This window comes from Larimichthys crocea, chromosome XVII (assembly GCF_000972845.2).
Source record: "Larimichthys crocea isolate SSNF chromosome XVII, L_crocea_2.0, whole genome shotgun sequence".
Taxonomy (NCBI): Eukaryota; Metazoa; Chordata; class Actinopteri; family Sciaenidae; genus Larimichthys; species Larimichthys crocea.
Genome location: NC_040027.1, coordinates 20,082,201 through 20,105,873, shown reverse-complemented (window position 1 = coordinate 20,105,873; position 23,673 = coordinate 20,082,201). Strand labels below are relative to the sequence as shown.

General features: G+C 41.7%; 1 protein-coding gene across 8 annotated transcripts in view; it reads left to right on the top strand.

Annotated features, from left to right (window-relative positions):
- osbpl9 (oxysterol binding protein-like 9) overlaps window positions 1-23,673 on the top strand; it is a 29,649-nt gene that overhangs the window by 1,599 nt on the left and 4,377 nt on the right. For 3 of the 8 annotated variants that reach the window (XM_010743830.3, XM_010743833.3, XM_010743834.3), the window contains exons 2-15: window positions 827-877; window positions 3,879-3,957; window positions 11,413-11,489; window positions 15,367-15,462; window positions 15,827-15,874; window positions 17,066-17,095; window positions 17,191-17,241; window positions 17,781-17,819; window positions 21,011-21,104; window positions 21,855-21,959; window positions 22,636-22,795; window positions 23,050-23,162; window positions 23,290-23,408; window positions 23,582-23,667. In XM_010743830.3, the coding sequence (XP_010742132.1) occupies window positions 827-877; window positions 3,879-3,957; window positions 11,413-11,489; window positions 15,367-15,462; window positions 15,827-15,874; window positions 17,066-17,095; window positions 17,191-17,241; window positions 17,781-17,819; window positions 21,011-21,104; window positions 21,855-21,959; window positions 22,636-22,795; window positions 23,050-23,162; window positions 23,290-23,408; window positions 23,582-23,667 (1,148 nt within the window). Of the gene's footprint in view, window positions 1-826; window positions 878-3,878; window positions 3,958-11,412; window positions 11,490-12,583; window positions 12,944-14,159; window positions 14,403-15,366; window positions 15,463-15,826; window positions 15,875-15,922; window positions 16,076-17,065; window positions 17,096-17,190; window positions 17,242-17,780; window positions 17,820-21,010; window positions 21,105-21,854; window positions 21,960-22,635; window positions 22,796-23,049; window positions 23,163-23,289; window positions 23,409-23,581; window positions 23,668-23,673 lie in introns of those variants that run through there. The other 5 variants (XM_010743831.3, XM_019262821.2, XM_019262813.2 and 2 more) reach the window with 5 other exon arrangements.

The window sequence follows — 23,673 nt, the reverse complement described above, 5'->3', positions numbered from 1 at the left end:
CATTTTCAAATGAGTCCCCCCTTCTTACATCATAAAGTCATCATAAATCATGTCTGAATAGTGAAACAACTGGTTGCACACACGTAAAACAGGTATCTCATAGGTATCTTTGCGAGAGCTGCATTCCACTTTGGGGAGGTTCAACTATTGTGCGTGCTGTTTCAGGAACACTTAAATGGAACTGAGCCATCGTCACTAGTCAACCAGTCAACCTGTGTTTTTTTTTCCTACTGTGATAAGTCAACATGTCCAGTGTTCAACCAGTTCATTAGATTTTAGATCAAGTAATATGATTTCACACCACCTCATCTGCCTTCTCTCAGCGTATGATTTTTAGTCCCATTTTTCTCTGCTTCCTTCTGAGCCTTCAGAGAGAAGACTCTCTGAAGGCTCAGAAGGAAGTAGACTCTTATTAAGAGCAGGGACTCTGAGACTATAGTTAGTTCGTAGATATTAATAGCCTGACGACATACAGGACAACCTGACTATGTACAAAATGTTTTGTACATAATGTGCAGCCCGGTCTGTTGAATATTCCTAACGTAACCAAAACAACTTGTTCTGTTGTAGCTGTAGGCCTTTTTTCACCGCAGACATTTTGAAGTGTCATACCAGAAAAAGCACGTGTTACTAATTATGTTAGCGATGGCTCTGCCCCAGAAAGCCAAATGACAGTGAGGCAGGACGCACAATAAGGAGGTCCTGAAAGTTTCCCGTCATCGTCATATATCATAGTCTTCAGTGGAAAAATAACTATGAAGATCCTCTACCCTGCCCTGCATACTGACTTTATTAATCCCTAATTTGTTCTGTTGTTGATTTGCAGTCAAAGGACAAGATGATGCGAGGATCCAGAAGAGGCTGCGTGCGACTCAGGGTAAGATCTCAGGATCAAGACTGTCCTGGTCTTTGCAGCTGTCTGTTGATAAATTAAACACATACTCTGCGTGCCTGGCTGAGTTGCGGCCCTGCTTTACTTGGTATTTGGAATCATTTCCACAGGGCGTTGTTGTTCAGAGTGCAGTACAACACATCCCATGTGTGACTTTCTGAGAAGGTCTCTGCTCTATATCGGATGCTAATGCTGATTTATTGGCCTACTTCTAAAAGGTGTCAGTACTTTCCTGCAGCCATAACCACAGCTCTGTTGCACTACTTTTTCTGCTCCCCCAGTGAAGGCATTTGCATGTAGCAATGTGTTTTCAGTTTCGAGTAATGTCCACTAGATGGCAGCAGTTGCCCTGTTACGGCATCTGTTAAATTACTTCTTATAAAGAGAGACTAATGCAGTATGGCTTTGAACGGACTGAGCCTACATTAGTAAGGTAATTTGCTTAATGAACTCTTAATTTCTTGAAACTATACGATGTTGTATTTATTCTACAAGATGGCAGACCTGCTGGGATTACATATATTGGTTTAAATTGATGAATTATGAAACATTGATTTCTCGTACTTTATTCTTTATCGATTCTTTATTACTGATAGTTGTGAGGTGAGCAAGTTGAATGAAATTTCATTATGGTATCTTTACTCCTTACTTTACCTTTTTCAGGCGGTCCTCAAGTTTGTATAAAAGCAGGGCTGGGCTTTTCTTCCTCATTCAAATTTTCACCTGTATACATTGTAAGCTTGAAGACCACCTGCAGCATTCCCACACCAGAACCTGTATACTTGCCTGGACTGAGCCTGTCAGCCACACACTGAGTGTCTCTCATCATGTTATTGGTCACATGGTTCATCTAAAATCGAGGAGGTGAAGTTTCTTATGAGTTTTTACAGAAGCAGTAGTAAAAGCCATATTAAATGTTTTAGGTGTTGACACACTAAAGGGAGGAAGTATCAACTGAAACTACCTTCAAAACAGGATCCAGGGTCATTTGTGGGCACATTGTCAAAGGTCGGAGGTTTCAGATGGGGCTGGATCAATGTGACACAATTAATTGTGATACGGTAATTTGATAATGTGCATCATGGAGCTGAAAAATGAATCCCTCTCAATTACAAAGGCTATTGAAAATAGTCACTTCCCTTACGCTTTGAAACAGGATTTTTGACATTGATGAATGGAAGAAAAACTACACTTTGATGAAAACATTATAAATAAATTTAAAAAAATAAAAATTGAATGCTTTATAATAAACAACCTTGTCTGTTTTGACATTTTTATAAATGTGCTTTTGTCAGACCCTGATCGTTATATTGTTCTTAACTTTGTAGTGTTTCCCCCACAGGTTCAGGCATGCGTAGTCTTCTTGTTTGAAATAACAGTGTAGTGATAGCCTTTTAATGTAGTGTTATATTGGTTGTGTTGGATCAAATGATCCACCGTCTTTCAAAAAATAAAATAAATAAGGTCACTGCAATAGCCTTCAAGGAATCATTACCTTTATGTGTCAGTTTTTGGTGACACACTTTATGGTAATTTATGAGGCCATACTTTGTGGTCAGTAAAGGGAAGCATTCAAGCACTCTTGGGCAGAACAAGGAAAGCAGCTGGCCACTTAGAGGTTTAAAATACTGACTGGTCTCAACAAGACAAGGGGAGAGATAAGATTTTTTTTTTTATTATTTATTTTTTTATAGATAATGCCATTGAAGTTAACATTATTCTATCAGATAACAAAATGATAACAGATACACATTTTCACACTGATCATATCAGACCGTAGTATAATGCATCCCAGTCATGAGCCACAGGCATGAGGAGTGTCTGTAGAGTAATCTGTAATCTGTTTCTTCATGCAGACCTTGATATATGCATTCATTTTGAAAATCCCTCTCCAGGCCCCATATGTTGGCATTTACAGAGAGAGCAGAGGAACATTAATAGTTTTAATACCTGTCCTTATATCTGACAGATCATTTCTTATATCATTTTCTAACAACAACGCATCCCTGATAGTTTGGGCTTTTCTACAAGATGTCATGGGAGGTTCAGAGAAAACACCAAGCATGGGATCCTTCAGAGAATATCCCAAGTAGATCTTGTGTTATTCATTTGTTGAGCCTGATTACATTACAAGATACTGTACCAGGCCACATGTTTGTATTTATTTAAGTTTTTTTTTTTTTACGAAACTGACTACACTCAGAAGTAAAGGCCATGCCTTGCTGGATATCATTGTTATAATCAGAATGTATTTTTATAAAATGAAAATGTAACACTGTGGGATTTAGTTTTTCACAATGCTGTAAAGAGACGTAGCCAGGCAACTATACTTTATGATGATGATTATGTATTCGTTTTACACCTCAACGAGTCTCTGAAATAAAATATTAATTAAAAATAATAACTTTTTAAATTGTGGATTTTATGGGGAGCTTTTGTGCTGGACTGCAAAATATTTTACAGCTGTTCATATTCTTTTATTCATCCCCTGTTGTTGCTGTTTTTATTATTTGCAGGTTTGCTATATGAGTCACACACCCTGTTTCTGTTGCTAGGAGCTAATGTCCCAGCTAGCCAGCAGGCCGTTCCTCTGCAGTTCTTTTTCTCCCGTTGTCTGCTAGCTGCCGGTCCCCGAAGTCTGTTTCTCTCCACCCTTCACTGCCTTTCTCCTCCTTCGCTCTCCCAAATCCCACCTCCTCCTCCCCTCCCTTCTTCTCTCCCATGTTCCAAAAGGCTGCACTCGGATGTGTCTTAGAGAGAAACACAGAGTTATTGTGAGGAGGAGATGATGAGGCAAGAGGAGCTTGTGAAGGGGAGAGGTGCCTAGACAGACCAAGGGTAATTTATACGAGAGAGCTGATCAGGGGTTGCTGGAACATGTGGAGGGTACGAGGATAGAAATGGAAAGTGGAGTATGACGTGTCCTGCTGTCTGACTATCTGCTTTCCCCCCAACCCACCACCCCACCCCCTCTCTGTTTGCCCAGGGAGCTGTGATCGGCATCGATGACGAGGACGACAGCACATTCACCATCACTGTGGACCAGAAGACTTTCCATTTCCAAGGTGAGATGTCCCCCTTTTCATTTTGTTCTCTTTATGCCCGCTCTGCTCTGTGTTCCCATCACCGGCGTCCTTTCTCCGTGTTCTCTCTTATGGATCCATCCCTGCTGTTCATTTGCTCTCTCTCTCGCCTACTCTCACTCTCTCTCTCACTCCTCTATCCCTCCCCACCTTTTAAAGACTTGGATTGGTCTGCACTAATGCCAGGAAACACATGCACACAGGCATCTACACAATGTCAAAGCGTGCTGCTTGCATCTGAGCTTTTTTCTCTCCAAGCAGCTCTGTGAAGTTGGACTGACACGTATTTCTCTATATAAACATGATTTGTTCCACTGCAAGCTAGACAGATTCCTCTGGAACAGAACGAGCAAGTAAGGCTTTTTATTTATTTATTTTTTCCTCGGTCCTCCCGACTGTGGCTGCGGAGGAAGATTGCTGCTTGTGTCTCTTCTCTGCAGCTGAGCCTCTGGGAATAATAAGGGAATACTGCTGAGCTGGAAGCTGAGCTCAGGTCTCTGGTTGCTACCACTGTTCGCCCTTTGCTACTCCGTTGCCGCCGCCGTCGTCGCCGCCACCACCGCTCACTATCTACCAACCAGTCACTTCATAGGGACAGGATTGGCTCCTGGCTACAGCATCGCGCCCCCTCCCGTCCTGCCAACCCTTTCCTCTTTTTTGACAGGGAGCTGTCCAGTACAGTACATCGCAGACACCCTTTTTTTTTATTCTATCACTCCACCAGGTCTTTAACTAACCTCCTCCACCTTTCCTTCATCTCTGTCCTTCCATCTGTCCATTTGTACCCCCCCCCCCTTCCTGCAACACCAAACCCCTCACACTTCACCACCAGCACCCCCCTTTCACCTCTTTCTCGAGGGTCACCAGCCACAGTCCATGGGCCCCCCGCCACTCTCACCTCCTCCATGCCCTCTCCCATGTCTGTGTTCCGAAGCTGTATGCTGTGGTTCTACAAACGGAAGGGTAAGGAGAAAACCGTGCACGTCTCATGGTCCGCATGCATGCCAATCCTGGGCAAAAGGATCGAGAGGAGGCGTTGTTTGTTTGTCTTCTGGGATGTGCAGTTAGGGTGGAGCAGTACGCTCTGTAGCTCTCGGGTGTTTTGGTTTGTTATCATGGTTCAAGGACAGTTCAGAGCAGTGTGAAGTATTCTGTTTACTGGTTGTTGGCAATGAGAAATGAAAAAGGAGAAGAGAGTGTGTCCAGCGTCCCGAATCAGTCAAATGTTTGCAAAGACTAGGTGTGTTATTCAGAAAAGGATGTTACTGGTGTTTGTCCTAGTTTGACTAAACAATGATATAATCTCTTTTTCTATCAGGAAATATAATTGTATGCACCTTTTTTAAAGAGATATTTGTCAATGAATTATAACTCAAATGTCATGGTCTCAATTTATTCTAGAAGTTTCTGTGCTCCACTTAGTCTGAGTCTTTGGCATCAGCCATAATGTCAGTGAAGCGTGCAGTCATTTGATTTTTTTTTTTCTTCTTCTAATTTTATATGGTCTGTTGTTGGTGGATATTATCTGTCTGAGAGACTAAGAGGAGAACAGCAGAAATGTATGCAAATTATATTCTGATTATAATTTAATGAGACCTAATTTAGAAGCATTATTTAAACACCTTCATTACTGCAGTCAGCTACAATAAATAAAAGTGACAATGCAGTACTGAAAGGTATTGGTATTTATAAATATCATTAACATCCCTTTATCATTATCATTTAAACACCCCTTGACTAATCCTTTAAAGTTTAAAGTTTAAACTTTTCAGCTAAGTGGTCAGCCGTGTGGCAATAAGCCTTTGAAGGCAGCATATCTTTACACAGGACAATTTGAATCTTTGCAGCACACTGTGAACCACCACCCCCATGATTATCTTTTTGTTTGAGAGACAACAATGACATATGTCACTGTAACACACATCTGTTCTCCAGATACCCAGAGGAGTCATGTATCTCATGTATCACCAATGCAGGAACGGGGCAGTAAATTAGCACTGAATGTGTGCTGAACACGAGATTCTGGATACATCAGCTGTTAGCTTAGATATGAAGAGATGCACAGGATGTTGGGCAGGAGGAGATTTCTCTGTTGCTGTAAAACGATCCTGGTCTGAGCATGTTATGCAGTAAGTCTCCCAGGATTCACAGCGGCATGTGTGTGTGTGTGTGTGCATCATTATCTGTGGGCAAAGAAAGACACTATAGATACCAGATTTACTTTTTCATGTAAAAAAAATTTTTTTTTCCAAGACCCAGTACTCTCTCAAAGGGACAGTCCAGCTCACAGGTTAAAGTGTAGTTCTGAAGCAGCCGGCCTCTGTGCTAGCCTGGAGTGCAGCTCTCTAGCTCTCTACTGTCTTTCTATTTGGAGAAGCATCCATTATTCATCAGCCCCTCTCCCCCGGTGGTGCATCAGAGTTGCCTGAGAGCCCTTTAGCCCCCCCCCCCGTCTGCCCTCGCTCGCCTCCTCTTATCTACAGTAGCTATCAATCTCTTGTCTTCCCCTCCCTTTTTGTCAGACTGCCCCAAACTGCCTGGAGCATCAGTCCAGGATGAGAGACCCCTGTTGTGGACTCTCCCTTGTCTCCAAGGTCCTCCCTCACCCTGTTATCACCTGCACCGTATGCTTTCATCCCTTTTTTTTTTTTTTTTTAAATGTCCTACCTGAGTCATCATTTTTTCACCACTGTTTTCAGGACTGCATCTGCCCTTTTTGTATACCTTGTGTATTTCATTAGAAAGGTGTTCCCAAGTGCATCATTTTTCTAACTAAATCACACATGCATGACTCAGTCAGTCCAAAGGAATATGATGATGTGATCTTTTTGCAATTTGACACACAGTCGGCAGAACAATCAACTGAGCAAAGTACTGAACAGCCACTCGTAGTTTCTGACATTATTTCAAAAATGTGACTTCAGATTGTATTCATTGTGAAGTTGTGGATTTTGGGTAGCTACTGCCTAATGGCTGGTTGCAGTCCTGAGAATCAGACCCTCTGTAGTCCCCGCTGGAGCATGTATTGAAACATTTCATCAGCTTGTCTGAAGATGGCAGGCAGAGAAAGAAGAGGGGAGGATGAATAATTCACACAGGCCCTTTGGAGAAAGGAGGAGCAGCATTATGGGGAGAGGTTGAGCATTGTAAAGGGAAATCTACCCTGACCACTGAGATGAGAGGAGAATCCTTGGGTTAGGAATACACCACTGGTGATGTTTGCTTAGTGTGTTCATTTGTCCATTTGTCTGAACACAGTAGCTGTCTACGTGTGTGGTTATTGTATAAGCTAGATATAGATATAAGCACCATCTCTTTGTTTACTTTTTGTTGAACACAGTAGCAGATATAACCAGGCAACAGTGGAGCAGATTTTCTGGTTAATAACCCGCTAAAGAAACATTTACAAAGGATGTACAACAGGTGAAAAACAAGTTTTTCAGGCATGTCTATGTTGATAAATGTAAAAGAGGGCTGTGATACTTTAAGTCAATTACTAATTTGGCAGTAGTATAGCGACATATTCTTAGAAGACTTTATCACAGTGTTGCTTGCTTTACAGTTGGCCAAGTATCAGCATAAAAATGATACTGGACCAATAATAATATTACTTTTCTTGTGAATGTATGCTGATGCAAGCAGTAAGCCGATTTATTGGTGTATATGATGTATAATAACACTATTTTATTGCATTTTCAGAATATAGCTATAGAAGAGCGGTATTATGCCTGCCAGAGGGTTTGAGATGCAACATAATTGCAATGTCCTTGGTTCAAGTGCAGCCTTGCATGTCTGTTTTAACTCCCCTCACTTCCATCCAGCTCTTTACTTTAGTTTAGTCTGTTGTAGTAAAGGTAAAGATACTGAAAACATGAAATGAGTATGAAAAAAGTAGACTGAACAGAGGGCATTCGCATGACATCACACTGTATGTGGAAGTTGGTAACTTCCCCCTGAGAAGTAAAATATATGTTCAGTCACTGACTGCATCATTGTTAGAGAAAGAGTTAAGGCCTACATGATTTTGACTTCAGAAGGCTCATGGGAGAGGAGCAAATGGATTTCTACAATTGAGTAGGACGGTCCTGGTTCCTAAACGGAGATATGTAATTGCAGTTTCGTAAAAGGTATGTCACATTTTTAAGTGAAGTATTACCGTAGGTTCTTTTTGGAGTACAAAGTGGCTCTAGATTAACTTCAGATGATCTCTATATTAAGGTTTAGTTGACTTACACACTGCTGTCAGTCTGATATGTTACCTCCATTGTCAATGTGGATTGGAACCTCAGTGTTTCATTTGGTATTTTAGAACTATGGCCTTATTGGTGCTGTGAATATCTATCTATCCTGGGTCTTGATCCAATATCTGACAGGGTTTGTCTGTAGTTATTAGGAAGGTGTGTGTGTGTGGGTGGATAGGTTGCAGTTTATTGGAGGTAGAGCACCCTCCTGTATGTCTTCCTTCTTGTGATAGCCTTGCTGTTCCTCTATGCTTTCCTTTTAGCAGAGAAACATCAGAGCCTACAGTAATAAGGTTTAGTCAGCACACCTTCATTAGCAGCAAGGCTGTGAGACTGTGTTCTCTCTTCGCGGACTAAAACGGCATCGTAAAAACAAAAGTGTGTGTTGTTAGGGTCAGGTGTGCGGTTATAGGAGAAAAAATGACTGACTTTTGCCCCTTTTGTTCCTCTATGAAATTTTCTAAGCGTTGCAACACAGTACGTAACAAGACCTTTAAACCACTTTCACTGTAAAAGTCTCCTCATTACTCATCTCACAATCGAGAGAATTGAAAAACACGTAATACCTTAAGCATTTAGTAAAAAACATTTTCAGTTCTCCCTGGCTCTATTACGACTTATGATTACAAGTCTTTGTTTCTCCAGCACCACTAACAACTGTTACGACTCACCAGGAAGCACGATACCTGCCGTACCACGCTGTGCTCAGATAGCTGTAAATCAGACCCCGGTCTCATCCTGTCTTGTACATTACTTGAGCTTTGGCTCGTTCTCCCCTTAGCTTAAGACAGGTAAATACTTAAAGGACAAACAACTTGCAGGTTGTTTAAATATGTAATTCTGAATTTCCGAAGGGGGCACATGATGACAGTCACTGTCAGGCTTTGCAGCGTGTCGCCTCATGTGACTAGCCTACTAGGGAACTGACCTGCTCGCTGATAGGCTAACATTGTAGATTTGTTGAGTTAACCGTTTATCTCCACCTGAGAATATAAATCGTGGTGTGAGCACCTGAGCCAGAGACAATGACAAAGATTGAACCTGGCGACCCAGTTCATATAGTTACAGTATTTGTTTTGGTTCAGTGACCCCGCTACTACCTCTCCTGTGTCATGAATAGAGCCATACAACATTAGCCGCAGTAATCTGTTCCTCTGGAGAGTCTGTTTGGCTGAGGGGAAAGTGAGAGGCCAGCGAGGCGCTGTCTGAGTGGATTGGCCTGAGCCTCTGCTGCCTTTTAATGTCTTTAAAAGCCTTTCTGCTGTAGCACTGCTCTGTGCTTGCACAGCCATTCATCTTGTTTCCAGCTCAATGAAAAATGACTCTTGCACAGGAATATAGTTTGCCAGCTAATTCAATGGCATCCATCTTGTTAAGTTCTTCTTTCACAGCTTGTAGAGTTATAGTTTGTTTGTTTTTTTTGACTGTGGTAACCATTATCCACATACCAGAAGGCAAAATGAACCATCCAAATGGAAGTGTGTTCAGATTTGACCAGCTTTCAAAAATGTACCGTCGTTTCTTCAGCTGGTGAGTGAAGCAAATCCACCAGCCACCTATTTTACCAGCATTGGACTGTAATTCTGCCACGTACACACTAAAGCTACTTTCCATGCAAGAACTGAAAATCCAATACTTGGAAATTCAGCCTCTGAATACATGAAACACTTGCACTCATAACCTGAATGGATTCAGTCTGGCCGTGTGTTGGCAGGGGACAAAATCTGACATCTCTGTATGTCACTGGTGTGTGTGTGTGGGTGTGTGGCACATGTCAGGGCCTTATTGGGTCACTGTTTAATGTCACTGCCAGTCTGTTTGTTCTCTCTTTGCTTTGAGGGTGCAGCCTCGCCCAGATCCATCTCACACACAGACCCCAAAGCCTCCATGTAAAGCAAACAGACAGGAAGCGGTAGTACCTTACCACTCTGACGGCGCTTTAATGCCTCATTTTTACAACGATCTCAAACATATCGATTCACCCATCACTATCATACACAGGGCCGGGTATCAAAATCCCTCATACGCCCAACAAAAATGTGAACGCTTGGTCACATTCTGTGTGTTTGTGTATTTGATCAGATAATGCTTAAGTCAGCTTAAATACATGTTTTGCTATATTTAGGTACAGTCCTATCATGCTTCACTTAGAGATTCTCAGATTAGTGTGTATTTAAATCCATCATATTAAAACTAGCTTTTTTTATATTTTAGTACAGCAGCACAGCTGCTAAATTTGAAGCTGCTATTTACACACAGCATTGCTCATTACTCTAATTTAAAGGAATAGTTCGATATTTTGGGTAACCAGTATTGTAGTACGACTATTACTACCTGTTATTTTCTTTTTATTGGTTTTGTTTCTTGAGTTGGATGAGAAGATCGACACCACTCTCACATTTGTTTGTTAAATATATAGGAGCTGTTTAGCTTAGTTAAACATGAAGACTGGGAGGAGGAGGAGGAGGAGGAGGAAACAGCTGGCCTGACTCTGTGCAGGCGCATTGACTTTCTGCAGTTTTGTTGTCACCTGAACAACATGCTTAACCTACGTACATACACTTCAGCTTTAGATGCTCAGGAGAACATAATTTAGATACCTGTTATTTAAAGATTCTGCTCAGCTAAACCATAACTTTTGTATACCTTTGAGCCAGGCTAGCTGTCTCCTCATGTTTCAAGTCTTATGCTAAGCTAACTGCTGCTAGTTGTAGCCTTATGTTTAAGTGACAAATGAAAGAGTGGTATCAATCTTCTCATCTAATTTTCAGCACTAAAGTGAACGGGCATATTCCCAAAATGCCAAGCTGTTCGTCGAAGAATATTTATCTCCAGACATCTTTCTGTATTTGATTTTCAGCCATAAACGTATGTACTCATCTAAATCTGTTTATTTTTTATTGCCTCTTTTTTATCTGTGTGTTTACTTTAGCTCATAGTCTTACTGTCTTATTTGTGAAACTGCATATATGTATGAATATCAATTCTTCAGCCCTGAACATGAGGTTCAGCAGAATTTAGATTGAAAGCACACTAAAGTTTCTACATGAATACACAGCCTCATCAACTGCTTCACCAGTACTCCATGTCATTTCAGTGTTTGTGTTTCGGTGCCATCAGCGTGTAATACATGTGTAATGGCTGTCTGTATGGAAAACATGGCTCACTGGGCGTGTCTGTGTGTTTCTGCCCTCAGCCCGAGATGCAGACGAGCGGGAGAAGTGGATCCACGCCTTAGAGGGAACTATCCTCCGTCACACCCTCCAACTCCGGGTATGTCACCTTGCACTTGTTTGTACATGTGTGTGTTTCTGGGAGTCTGTGTGTCTAAGTCATCCTCTGTAGTTACAAGAAGAAGTCGTTATGCTGTGGGGCTCCTTGCTGTTTGTATGTCTGTTTATACTAATTCCTATGTCAGCAATGCAGGTTTACTGTTTACCATCTATTTTCCTAAACAAATACACGATGAATGTACTGGAATAGTTTCAGAGTGTAAATTTCCAAACCCTGAAGTGAAGATAAATGGGTTACCAAGATACCAAAGCTTTTCTTGTGGGATTTTTATTGAACCTCAGATTGCACGCGTTTGCATACTCTGTAAATCATATACTATGCTGCATTGCAACAGCCATATGACGACTTTGAAAGGGACTTCACAGCTCATGTCTCGTTATTAGCACTTTTTTTTTACTTTTAAGTGTCTGGCACGTTTTATCTGGTCAACAGACCAGGTGAGTCAGTGATGAGTCCTTGATAGTGAAGTCATCATAAAAGGAGGATGTTGGGGCACGTTGTGTGGCTGTTGTAGACAGGTATCCGCACCAGGCTTAGGTTTCTGGAAATACTTTTCCCTGGTTGTTCTACTGCTGCCAGGTTTGTCATTTTTTTTATTTTGTGTCTTTTTTTTAATGATTTTTGAGAATATGTCTCAGCCACTTCTTTTTCCTGCGTGTCTCTGGCCAACCTTATTTCCTGCTCTCCTTCATGAAACCAAACCGTCCTCCTTGTTCCCCTCTCATCATCATCTACGTACAGCTCTTTCCACCCTCATGACCAGTCTTTTCATTTGCTCTGCCTCCCTCCTTCCTTTTTTTTTTCCCCCACCTTCCCCTCCCTCCTGTGGCAAATCCTTCTGATGTGCTACGTGTGCCTGCTTGCTCGGTGCTCACATACACACACTTATGCAGTGTTAGCGCGCTGCTGTCGTAGCGTCACGTGACTCAGCAGCGGCCAATCCGATACCTGCTTGCTTGATCAACCAAACATCTGCCTGTCCTGCCTCAGCCAATGAGAGTGGCTGTTAATGCTGGTCCCTGTCAGCATTTGCTGCTGCTTTGTGTGTTTTCTCTACTGCCTGCGTGAGAGGAAGTGTGCCTTTCCTGCCAGGGGAGGGTCTTGGATTAACTCGGCTCAGTCTGCCTTCATACCTAACGCTCAGCTGATAACTGCTGCCGAAGGATATGCTCTAGCCAGACAGGCTGCTCAGCTAACTCACAGTCTGCTGCTGTGGTTTATATTGCAGTGGAGATTGTTTTCTGTTTGTGGAGGAAGAGGAGGAGGGAGACATAACGCTAACTTCAGCAGAGCTGGTGGTTTGTTGCTGTAGGAGAGAGAAAATAGAATAACTGAAGCAGAGAAAGAGAAAACGATCTTGTGTCAGGCGAGATGGCCTGATGGGAGAGATGTGCGAGGTTTAACGCAGCATGTCCATTGGAGCGAGGCACCCAGTAAGTAAACACACACACAGACGCCAATGCACCAGAGCAAGGAGAAGTTTAACGGCTGCAGTGCGCTGCTGGGGCAGCAGCATTTTAAAGTGGGTCACACAGCGTGGAAAGACAAATAGAAACGGGGAGGGGAGGGGCGGGGTGACAGGGCAGTGTTGTTTGTAGAGTCTGGGGTGATTAGGTGGGTTTGTTGGTGTTTATGTGTGAGTCTTTGCAAGCCGCTTTAAAATATTCTCACTATGTCACAGTCACACACACACACACACACACACACACACACACACACACAGGGATGCATTGCCTGTATGGTGGGAATGAGTGTGAGAGGAGGTGCAGACGTCTGGGAATATTTCAGGAACTGTGACGACGTGAGCACCATGACGTGATGGTACAGTGGCTGTTTATAAAACCAACCACCTGCCTCTGACTTACTGCTTCCAAACTTATCTGCTCTGACTGTAAAGAAAAAACACACTTCCCCTCCATTATGCGCGTGTTGACAAAACATATTGTTCACGTAATAATAGGGGCTCTGTCCTGTTTTGTGTCAGGTTTCTTTTTCCTGCTCTAATTTAGTTTTAGCTTCTTTTCACAAGGTCTGTGAAGTAATGTATGGCACACCACAAGTGCAGACAAATATACAAACTCTGTGGTAAATACTACCTTTTTAGATGCATGTAACATTTTAATTCAACAGTATTTTTACACTTTTGGTGTTTTATTGTACTGTAAGGTGTTTGTGTTATTTTATAAATACTGTAATGTTGGAGTGGAGGTTCAGGATGGAGTTTATCCCCACGATATCTTGAGGTGGAACAGCTAAATAAATGTCAACAATCCACTATGAAATTTGAAGATTAGAGGATTATGTGATTCACACGGTAGTCCACACCCTGTGTTTACCTCAGCACCTGCAGATTTTTTCCAGATGTTTTGTTGTTGGAAGTAAAAATAAAAGATAACAGCTCATTTTCTTTGATTTTTCCAGTGAGAAAACAGGGTAGGTTACTCACACTTGAAATTAATGTACCAATCACACACACATGCGCACACACACACACATACACACACATTATATATAATGTAATATAAAAACATTTACATTTGCTCCAAAATAGTTTCTGACTTTTGCTCAGGCCCTCATGTGGCCAGCTATATTTTGCAGAGTTAACAGTGAAAGTACCTTTGAACCTTTTTGAGGAAGTTTGACCAGTTAACTGAATGCTTCATGGCTGCTGCGTTAGCTCAGACTTTGTTCTCTATAAAGTCACCATGTCTTTACAGTTTAAACTTTAGCAACGCCTCGAGCCGAGGCAGCTGACAACGGTGTTAGGTGTTGATGGCTTTTCTGCACATTCCTGTGAGATCGTCTTTAGCAGGAAGAAAAGCCCCCACAGACTCAGGACACACCAGGACTATGCCACGCAGCAAACCCAAAGCAGTGGTAGCACCCAACACGGTTTGATTAATTGTCGATCAGTTTTATTGTTTGTTTCTCTCCTTTTTCACGTAAAAGGTGTTGTGTTTTGTCCCACGTCAGAGTAACTGCTGCGTGGCAGTAAATTACATTGACACGCGCTGTGTTAGTCATCGCGGCTTGACGTAGAGGGGTTATTGTGTTGTCATTAGTGTCCTTGCTATTGACAGGCTCCAGTGTTAAATATGTAGCTTTTTCTTTTTTTTAAGGAAGTCTTGTGTGCACATTTATCTGCTCTTTTTCCTGTTTTGGGTTTTGTGTCGCAGCCAACTGGATTGTTCCTGCTTGGTTGAGCTCAGACAGATAGAGACAGATGCTTGGTCACGTCTGTCCTGCCAATAGTCTAGTAATTACCTTTTAATGGATATTATGTAATGAAATCGTCTGTGCCTGAGTTTCTCTGCATGTGTGAGTGTGTGGGGAGTCTGATTCTGATAGGGGGCTGTTAAGGGAAGCTAATTAACAAACGATGAATCTAAGTGCACCTCAGTCCATTAACACACACACACGCTTCTCTGTCAATAGCTACATTCTCTCCAGCCTGGAGTTCCTTGATTCAGTTTTGTTGAAGCCTGAAATTCGCTGGCCTCCAGTCAGGCGGGTAGGCAGACAGACCTGCTGGCCTTTTATGTAGGCTAGCCTTTAAACAATAGTGTCCATATCTCCCTCAGTACAGTACGCTGCTGGAAGATTCTCCTGAACTGTTGATGTTTCTGTCCACCATTTTGTGTAACAGTTTACAAAGCTCACCTGGCCAGGAGGTGAACGAGACAAGCTGTTTTTTTTAATGAATGGATAATATGTGAATACATGATGTGATTTATATTATTGGTTGTAGCTGTGTATTTTTGTTTTTGACTATGCAAATACTTGCATGGCCTTTTGTCATTTATGATTTGTTTAAGGCTGCACTAATGCTAAGCTGTGTTTGTTTCTCCATCATCAGGAGGCTGAGACGGGATTTGTTCCGAGTGTTCAAGACTTTGATAAGAAGCTAGCTGAAGCTGACGCTTACCTACAGATTCTGATTGACCAGTTAAAGGTAGGACTCAATGCAGCAACAGCACACCAGGTATATTTAACACTTTCATGTTTAGGTAACATCCAGAGGTAGTACAGTACTGTAAACTGATCATATTGCATATTGATCACATGAAGCAGAAGTTAATAAAAATAAGTTTTGTGGTAGCATGGTGATGAAGCAGAAAACCATGTCTTTTAAAGAAGTAGTAGCATGTTGTCTCAGACAGAAAGCCTTAATAAAAAACACTGCAAGTGTTCTTCCTTTGTGAGAGGAGATCTGATTATTTCTACACTCATCTGTGTACCAATCTTAGCTCATGCTCTCTACCTCTCTCTTTTTTCCCCCCTTTTCATCTCCTGTTCTCTGTCACTCTCACACACAGCTGTTTGATGAGAAGATCAAGGACTGCAAAGAGGATGAATCACGCAGAGTGAGTACCAGCAGTGCTGCTCTGTCCTTGTGTGTCAGCTCTCTGGTCGGCTGTTCTCGCTGTCATTAGAGCCCGGGCTAACAGCAGGGGGAAGCAAGCTGACACACGGCGATCAGGAACGAAAAATGATAGCTGTCAGTGTGGTGCAGACGTTTGATATCTGTCGCTAGTCGGTTTGAAGCGGTGAGAATATTTTTAAAGGTCAGTGCATTGGTTCAAACTAATTAATTATGGCCGGTTCCTCAGTGTTTGTGTTGAAAAAGAAGAATTTTAGCTTTTTAGCTTTTCAAAGCTAGCAAAACGGTTCCAAGTTTGCAATTAATAATTTTAATACTTTATGCATACAGCATTAAATCATGCATTTGCTCACTTCTGTGTATCTGTGTGCATCTAATATTGTATACCACTGGATGCATCAACATAATATTTTGTGCACATTATGACTTCATGCTCTGCGACGTGGTTGCAGTAATTCATTTTTGGAAAACCTTTTTAATTGACTGTCGACTGGTTGGTAGGAGTGCAGTATTCAGTATTTTACATTATGCGTTACAGCATGACAAAACACATTTCTGGCCATCAGTTGGGCTAAAAGCAAGGCTTCCCAAGTCTGCTGCAGAACACATTTTGGCCTTTTGAGGTAGCTCCAAAACAGACGTCCAAAAAAAAGTTTGGTCTCATGTTGAACCGAAGAATCTACAGATTAATTCCATACCTGATATGTTATGATATGATGACATAATACAGAGAAAAGCAGCAAATCCTCACATCTGAGAAGCTGTGGCAGAAGACATTTGCTTCATAAATAACTGAAATTACTGATTATCTCAGTCAAGTTATTCTGTAAAGCAGTTTTGCATTGTTGGAGGAGTTCAGTTTCAGGGTGTCTCAGGTGTTTACCGGCAGCTGTGTGATTCACTTCCTCAGTGACATTAATACTTTTGGTCACTTTGACTTTTTTTTTTTTTTGTCATTGTGACTTCACCATTCTTCTCCGTATGGGAAACAATCTTACAGATTTCGAAAGAACACAAAAACAGCTGCAGTTTGACATCATTACATTGATGTTTTCTCCCAGTTATGCTTCATTTGCTGTTAAACTGGTTGCCTCAGCGCATCTACTTTTGACCTTTGCTCTTGTTTTTTAAATTGCTGTTTGATGTTTTTCTTCTCTCTTTTTTTTTCTTACAGAAAATTGAAAATTTGAAAGAGACTACGTGTGTAAGTCAGAACTTGACACATTATCCTTCCCCTCTTTTTAAAGTTGTAAAGCCAGTTCCTAGTTATTGAACTCTTTTTCTGTCTTTGTCTTTCAGAGCATGGTAGAGTCCATCAAGCACTGTATTGTACTGCTGCAAATCGCCAAGGTAAACACATTTTGAGTCATCGCTCTCTGTAGTTTGGTCTGCCACTTCACCACATTTATTGTTCTTGTGAGACCATATCAGTGTGTTCACTCTGTTACCTGCCATATGTCTCTGGCGTAGTTCCCTGCTTTCAGTTGCTATCTGGGTCGGTGGTTGATGAGGGTGTAGCCCAGTACTTGTTTCATCACATGTTCCATTCAGCCCGTTAAAAGGGAAATGGAGCAATCATTTCTGCTTCATGCTGTTGTTAGGTGACGCATTTTTGTTGTTTTTTTTCTTCCACACATGAATAAGATACACGATAGTGTGGAGACTTTACAGACTGAGCAATCCTGTTCTCATTGATACTGACAGAAATCAGGGCTTTTACCATGTGATGAAAGGATTACTGCATGTGGCAAGCTAGTGAATATTATTCAGCTCCATTATGACGAGAGGGATGGATCTCATTGCTCTCTACACCACAGGTGCTCAGGATTGCTTTATGAAATGACTCTTCCTACACAAGTAGTCTAACATTGTCTTCTCAAAATTTTAAGGACCAAAGTAACGAACAGCAACACGCAAACGGACTTATAGTAAGTTTGACATTCTCTGTCCATGACAAAAAATGAAATCAAGCAAACCGCTAACTTTCTTTTCCTGCTTAATTTACTTTCCACTGTAGAGAATCAGATAAATCAGATCTCTGTAGTGCATGCCGTCTAATTTGGAGATAAGCTCTTTCTCAAACTCTTTCCCTCATGTCTGCCACCACTGTCCTGTTGAACAAATTAATAATTTCCTGATTTAATCTGAGATTTGAATTCTTTGAGCAGTGGTTGGGAACTATTCTTTTCTTCATCAAGATAGAAAATGTGTATATCTGTGTGTGTATGTGTGTGTGAGAGAAACCTTTTAACATAGAAAAGGCACACACTTATGTGTACATGGACTGTACTTCTACTGCATGTGTGTCTGTGAGAGGATGTTGCACTTCATTTCACCCACTAATTAGAGTCAACTAGTTCACCATTGATTTATCATGTACACACTGCCTGCTTATTGAACCATCGAGCACTAAATCCATTCAGAAATCACTTTACTGCCTCTGCAGGTGTCCTGTCTTCGTGCCAAGGGGGTTTTCGTGTTTTATCTAAAAATCATGTGTATTTTAAATTGCAGACGATTATTTTCCAAAGTATTCACTGTCAGTTTTTAGATTGATTTCTTATCTTACAGGGAGTCATTTGTTTCCATTCCTAGTAGTTTGTTGCAAAAAAGACTGCCTTAGATATGCCATGATGATCTCTCACGGTAAACATGAAGTTTTAAACAACATTTTAATCCTGTGGTAATGCAGTTGTAAGCAGTGATTTCTCCTGTTTAAGGTAATTTAAGATAACTGCAATTTGAGAATGGGCTGCCAAATGATAAACTTTCAAGTATCGACGTTTCAATCAGACGTTGGAGCATTTAAAAACACCACTAAGAAAGTTTTTTCTGGACAGTCCTGCCTCAAAACAGCATTACCATGCAATTTATTGCAACAGAAGAGTTGCATGTAGTTTTTTATACTAGTGTCAAGGTTGGGGAGTTTAGAAATTTAAAACTGAGGACTGAAGGCCAAATGAAACGTGTACTGAGAGCTTAGATCACTCTGCAATGAACAAAACCCAGTGGGTAACCTGGAAGGTTAAAAAAAATCAATCTAAAAACTGCGCTTCAGAAAATGGTGGGTAATGTAATGTGAACTGTTTGTAGATAATGGACTGACACATTAAAACCCTCCAGTGTGGTCCTTGAAGCAAGAATCCCACAGCGGCTGTACAGCTCACAGGCCTGCATTACTCTTATAGCTGACTTAATCTCACAGTCATTAAGTACAGTATTACGTTATATAAATAGCACAGCATAAGCTCTGCCGACACATCTAACTGTACATATATACGATAAGCTTTGTGGTAAAAGATATCTTAACAGCTTTGAAGGTCTAAATATCTGTCACGTTGCCTGCATTGCTCATAATGTGGAGCAAATATAAAACACACTGCAGACCCTCGTTTACGATAGTTGAAGCACAAGCAGCATGTTTGATTGACCCTGTCAAGCTGCGCACCACTGGGAGAATTGCTGTAAAGTACAGTAATCATTTAAACCAAGCCCGTTCAGTATTTATCTGTCAAAATAATTTATGTTCCATGATTGGTTTAGGTCCGCTCTGCTCCTCCAGCTACCTGCCACATTAATATTACATTCACTAAAAAAAAATCTATCGATCACGACACAGTGCTTACAGCCGTTTTTAGCTCTAACTCTGATGCTGCTGCTTTTGCTTTAGCTTTACAAGGCCACGAGCTGGTCCCACCATGACAGACCAATATTTCTGTAATTGGCTATAATTAGCAGCCCTTGCCTTACTTTTACAGAGGCACGTGGACCAGGCGAGCATCGGGCAGTGCGGTGAGGAAGAAATAGAGGCAGAGGGAGCTTGAGGATAAGAGAGTTGTGAACAAAAGGTCAAATCAAGCAGACGTGTCAGACCGAGCATCTTTGCATGACATTTTCCACTCCTGATCACAGCTTGCTTTTTGTTCGCTCGATTTATCTGGACACAAGAAAAAAACAATACAGGAGAGTAATTTCCAAGTCCGTAGAGTAGCATTTAAAGGAAAATTTCACAAGCAGAAAAACAACCATGATTTCACATCACAGCTCTTCTTCCTCTGTAGTCTATGTGACACGATCAGTGTTGCATCCTGGGATTGTGCAGCTCTGTTGTTTACTATTCGAGTCCAACTTTAGTGCTTACACCACCGACTGTATTTTCACCCAAACAGCCTTGTGTTGGCTCATGTCCTGACTCACCATTCCGGTTCCTGATGATCTCAAATGACTTAATCAAAGTTTGCCTAGGATTACACATTACAGGTCAAGTTTGAGTAATAGGGTATTGCACATCTAATTTTATGTGCCACCAAGAGCCCTGAGGGTGAGTTGTTGGGGAATAAAGGTCGATGTGGTTTCGCTGTAGCTCGTGTTGTTGTCGGCGTTCCTGTCAGTTGGGTCATCGGTGCCAGTGACCCCATTACGCAGAGCTAACAGGCTGCATTTTATGTGTGTGCACGTCTGTGTGTTTGTGTCTGCATTCAAATGCATGGACACATTATATTGAGGTGGCACTGACGAGGGCAGGCTACTGCAGATGAGAATGTCCCCACAGGTTTTACCCACAGGGAAATCACGAGCCTGAGAGTTAACATGTTACAGATTTAGCGTGGAGCCCGGTGGAGTTAATTAACTCCTTTTTAGACCGAGTTCAAGAGGCGCTGTTAAATATTTTGTGAAGCTACTGTTGGTGTTTTCAAGCAGTGTCGTTGGTTTCATATTGATTCGATTAATGAGACCTGCAAATGCTATTCTTTCCAGGAAATGGAGTGAAAGGAAATTGATCCGGCATATTTTATTTCACTGTTCATGTTGTGGAGTAGATATAGCATTAAACTGATAATATTCACAGGCTGTGAAGTTAGTGTCCAATCGAGGGGGAGAACTTACATTGGCTTTGATGTTGAAGGATATGGTGCTTCGTCGTGGTTAGCATGTTGACACATTTGGATATAGAATAAAATAAGTTGTTTTCCTGTGTGACTGTAGACTAAACCTGCAGCATTGGACTTTAAACACCATTTTACATTGGTAAGCAGGCAGTGGCGTGGGTGTGCTATTGTTTCCTCAAGTGTCTGTTTTTGTTGTTGATGGCATTGTTGTCTTCGTTTGTTTCCTCCAGAGCACCATCAACCCAGTGGATGGGATCTACCAACCCCCTCTGGACACTCCTGTAGACAACACCACGATGCCAACACAGACCACACTACCCACAGGTTCTAGCCTTCTCACCATTTCTTCTACACATGCCAGACACATGGGTTCACACTCCCCACAGACCCAACATCATCCAGACAGATTGACAACAGCTCCCCCTGTTGTTCAATCTCCTCCAGCTGATGGATGCACTCTGCACAAACACAGTTGATGTTGCATGCTGACAGAAGCTTTTTCCTTCTTTTTATTTTGCCACTTTTACACTATAATGACTTGATATTGTCGCTCAACAACATTTTAAATTTTAATGTTTCACTGTGGTATTAAAGACGGTGGGATGAAACCCGAAGCAAGTTTTAGTATGACTTTATCAATATCATTGATTTTTTATTTTTTTTATTTTTTCAGTGTTTGAAGGTAAATTGATATGAGTTAAGGCCCTTACTGTCAAAGATCCACATGTCCAGTGGCATGATTACATACATTTACAAGATTATATTTCATTTTTCAAACATAATTTACTAAATTGAATTGCATGACTAAGATTTGATGAAAAGAGGAGTCTATTTTTGAACTGCTGATTATGACTAGACTGTTTAAAAAACACTGAAAATGAACCATGCAAAGTAGGCCATTCTAATTTCAGTCTCTTAATGGACTGTGTAATCCCCCACACTCACAGCTGAAGCCTCTGTCTGCAGCGTCTCATCATTTTCTCAGCTTCCTGGATTTCTGGCTGTAACTCTAATGTAATTTGACTTCATTTTTAAATCTGCTTTCTCTTCTTTCTTTCTTTTTTATTTTTAAAGACGCTTCTCAGGTGTGTAAATCAGACCAACGACCTTCCACGTTACCCGTTGGTCCCGTCGTCACGGTGATGGGCAGTCTGCAGACACCAACTCCCAACAGCACAGGTGAAAGTTCACTACACTCTTGCAGGCAATGTAAATCCCAGCAGTGGGACCTATGCCCCAAAGGGAAAAGATATGTTGTTGTAGAAACTGAAGTAAATCATCACACGTCTCCATGATCCTTCCTATTAGGAACATCAAACAGATATTTCATTTTATTTTATCGCTAAGTTTTTGTTGTTTTTTTTAAACATTTTTTATTGCAAGTTGTATGTAATAAGGAGTAGAATCAGAATGAATAGCTGAATAATATTTATATAATATTAATTATTGTTACTGTTCCAACTTTTCCAACCAGTAGTGCCGTGTCCATGAGCATAAAGTAAATAAAAAGGCTAAGTACAAGGGAACGGAGGGATTCATGCCTGTTTGTCTTCAGTGCTGAGGCAGCAGTATAAAAATGCTGCGCTGTGCATTAAGGAGGAAAGCTGCATGCTCGAGAGCACTGTCAATATGCTCTGCAGAGGAAGCCATCACTATGTTAAAGACAGCTTAATGTTACTCTACACAGCCCGCCTGACCAGACTTAGAAATTAATGCACCACTTGAACAGCGTGATGCAGATTTGACCTGTTTACTAAGTTAATGAAGAAGACTTATTAATTAGATCTATAAAATGAAAAGGGCACTGACATAACACACCATGTTTGATTTGTTTGTTTTTATTTCCCTCTGTCAGGGAGTGGCCCGTCAGGCCCCAGCAGCGGCGTTGCCTCCCCAGCTCACATCCCCATCCCCTCGCACTCTGTGCCAGACTTCTCCTATTCCTCCAGCGAGGACGAGTTCTACGATGCTGACGAGTTCTACCAAAGCAGCACTTCGCCCAAACACTGCATAGAGTGAGTATAGTATCACCCCGCCTCCCTGCGACCAACACCGCGTGAAGTGAATCCGTTGCTTCACAGCATGAAAGCAACACTGCAATTAGAGCGTTTAGTAGGTCCAGTGGGAAAACGCTGCTTAGAGTGAACAAAGTAATGAAGCCAAAACAACAGACAAAATAGCCTGTGAAATCCTACTTATCCTTTATCTCCTTATCTCTGCTGCTTCCTGCCTCCTTTCCGCTCCCTGTAACTCCTCCTTTTGCCCTCAGTCCCTCAGGGCCCCCAGCTGCCTCGCCCCTCACTAATGAGGAAACCGCATTGAAACGACCAGACACCACAGAGTCCCTGAACTCGTCCATGTCCAACGGCACCACAGATGCAGGTAAAAAGGGAAAACGCCCAAGACACATAAATATATTACAATTATCCCCTCCAACTGTTGTTTGTTAAACTAAACTAAAGGTACTAGAGCAGCCGTGTAAGACTCGGTTCTCTGCTGTTGTCTTCAGATCCGTTTGATAGCCACGATGACCGCGATGATGATTGTGAGGGCGAGTCTGTGGAGGAGCACAAGAGCGTCATCATGCATCTTCTCTCTCAAGTTCGTTTGGGCATGGACCTCACGAAGGTAAAGACCCCTGACCCAACATGCTTTGTTATGAGCCCTGGCACCAGATGGAGTCTTTGTTCTGTCTGAATTTCCCTCACTGCAGTTGTCCTTTTATGCCTTAGCTATAATATCATCTGTGCAACCCACGCAGCTACGGTTACAGTTTTTTCTTCCTTGATTACATTTCACAGGTGGTCCTGCCTACCTTCATCCTTGAAAGGAGATCTTTGTTAGAAATGTACGCAGACTTCTTTGCACATCCTGACCTATTTGTAAGGTAATG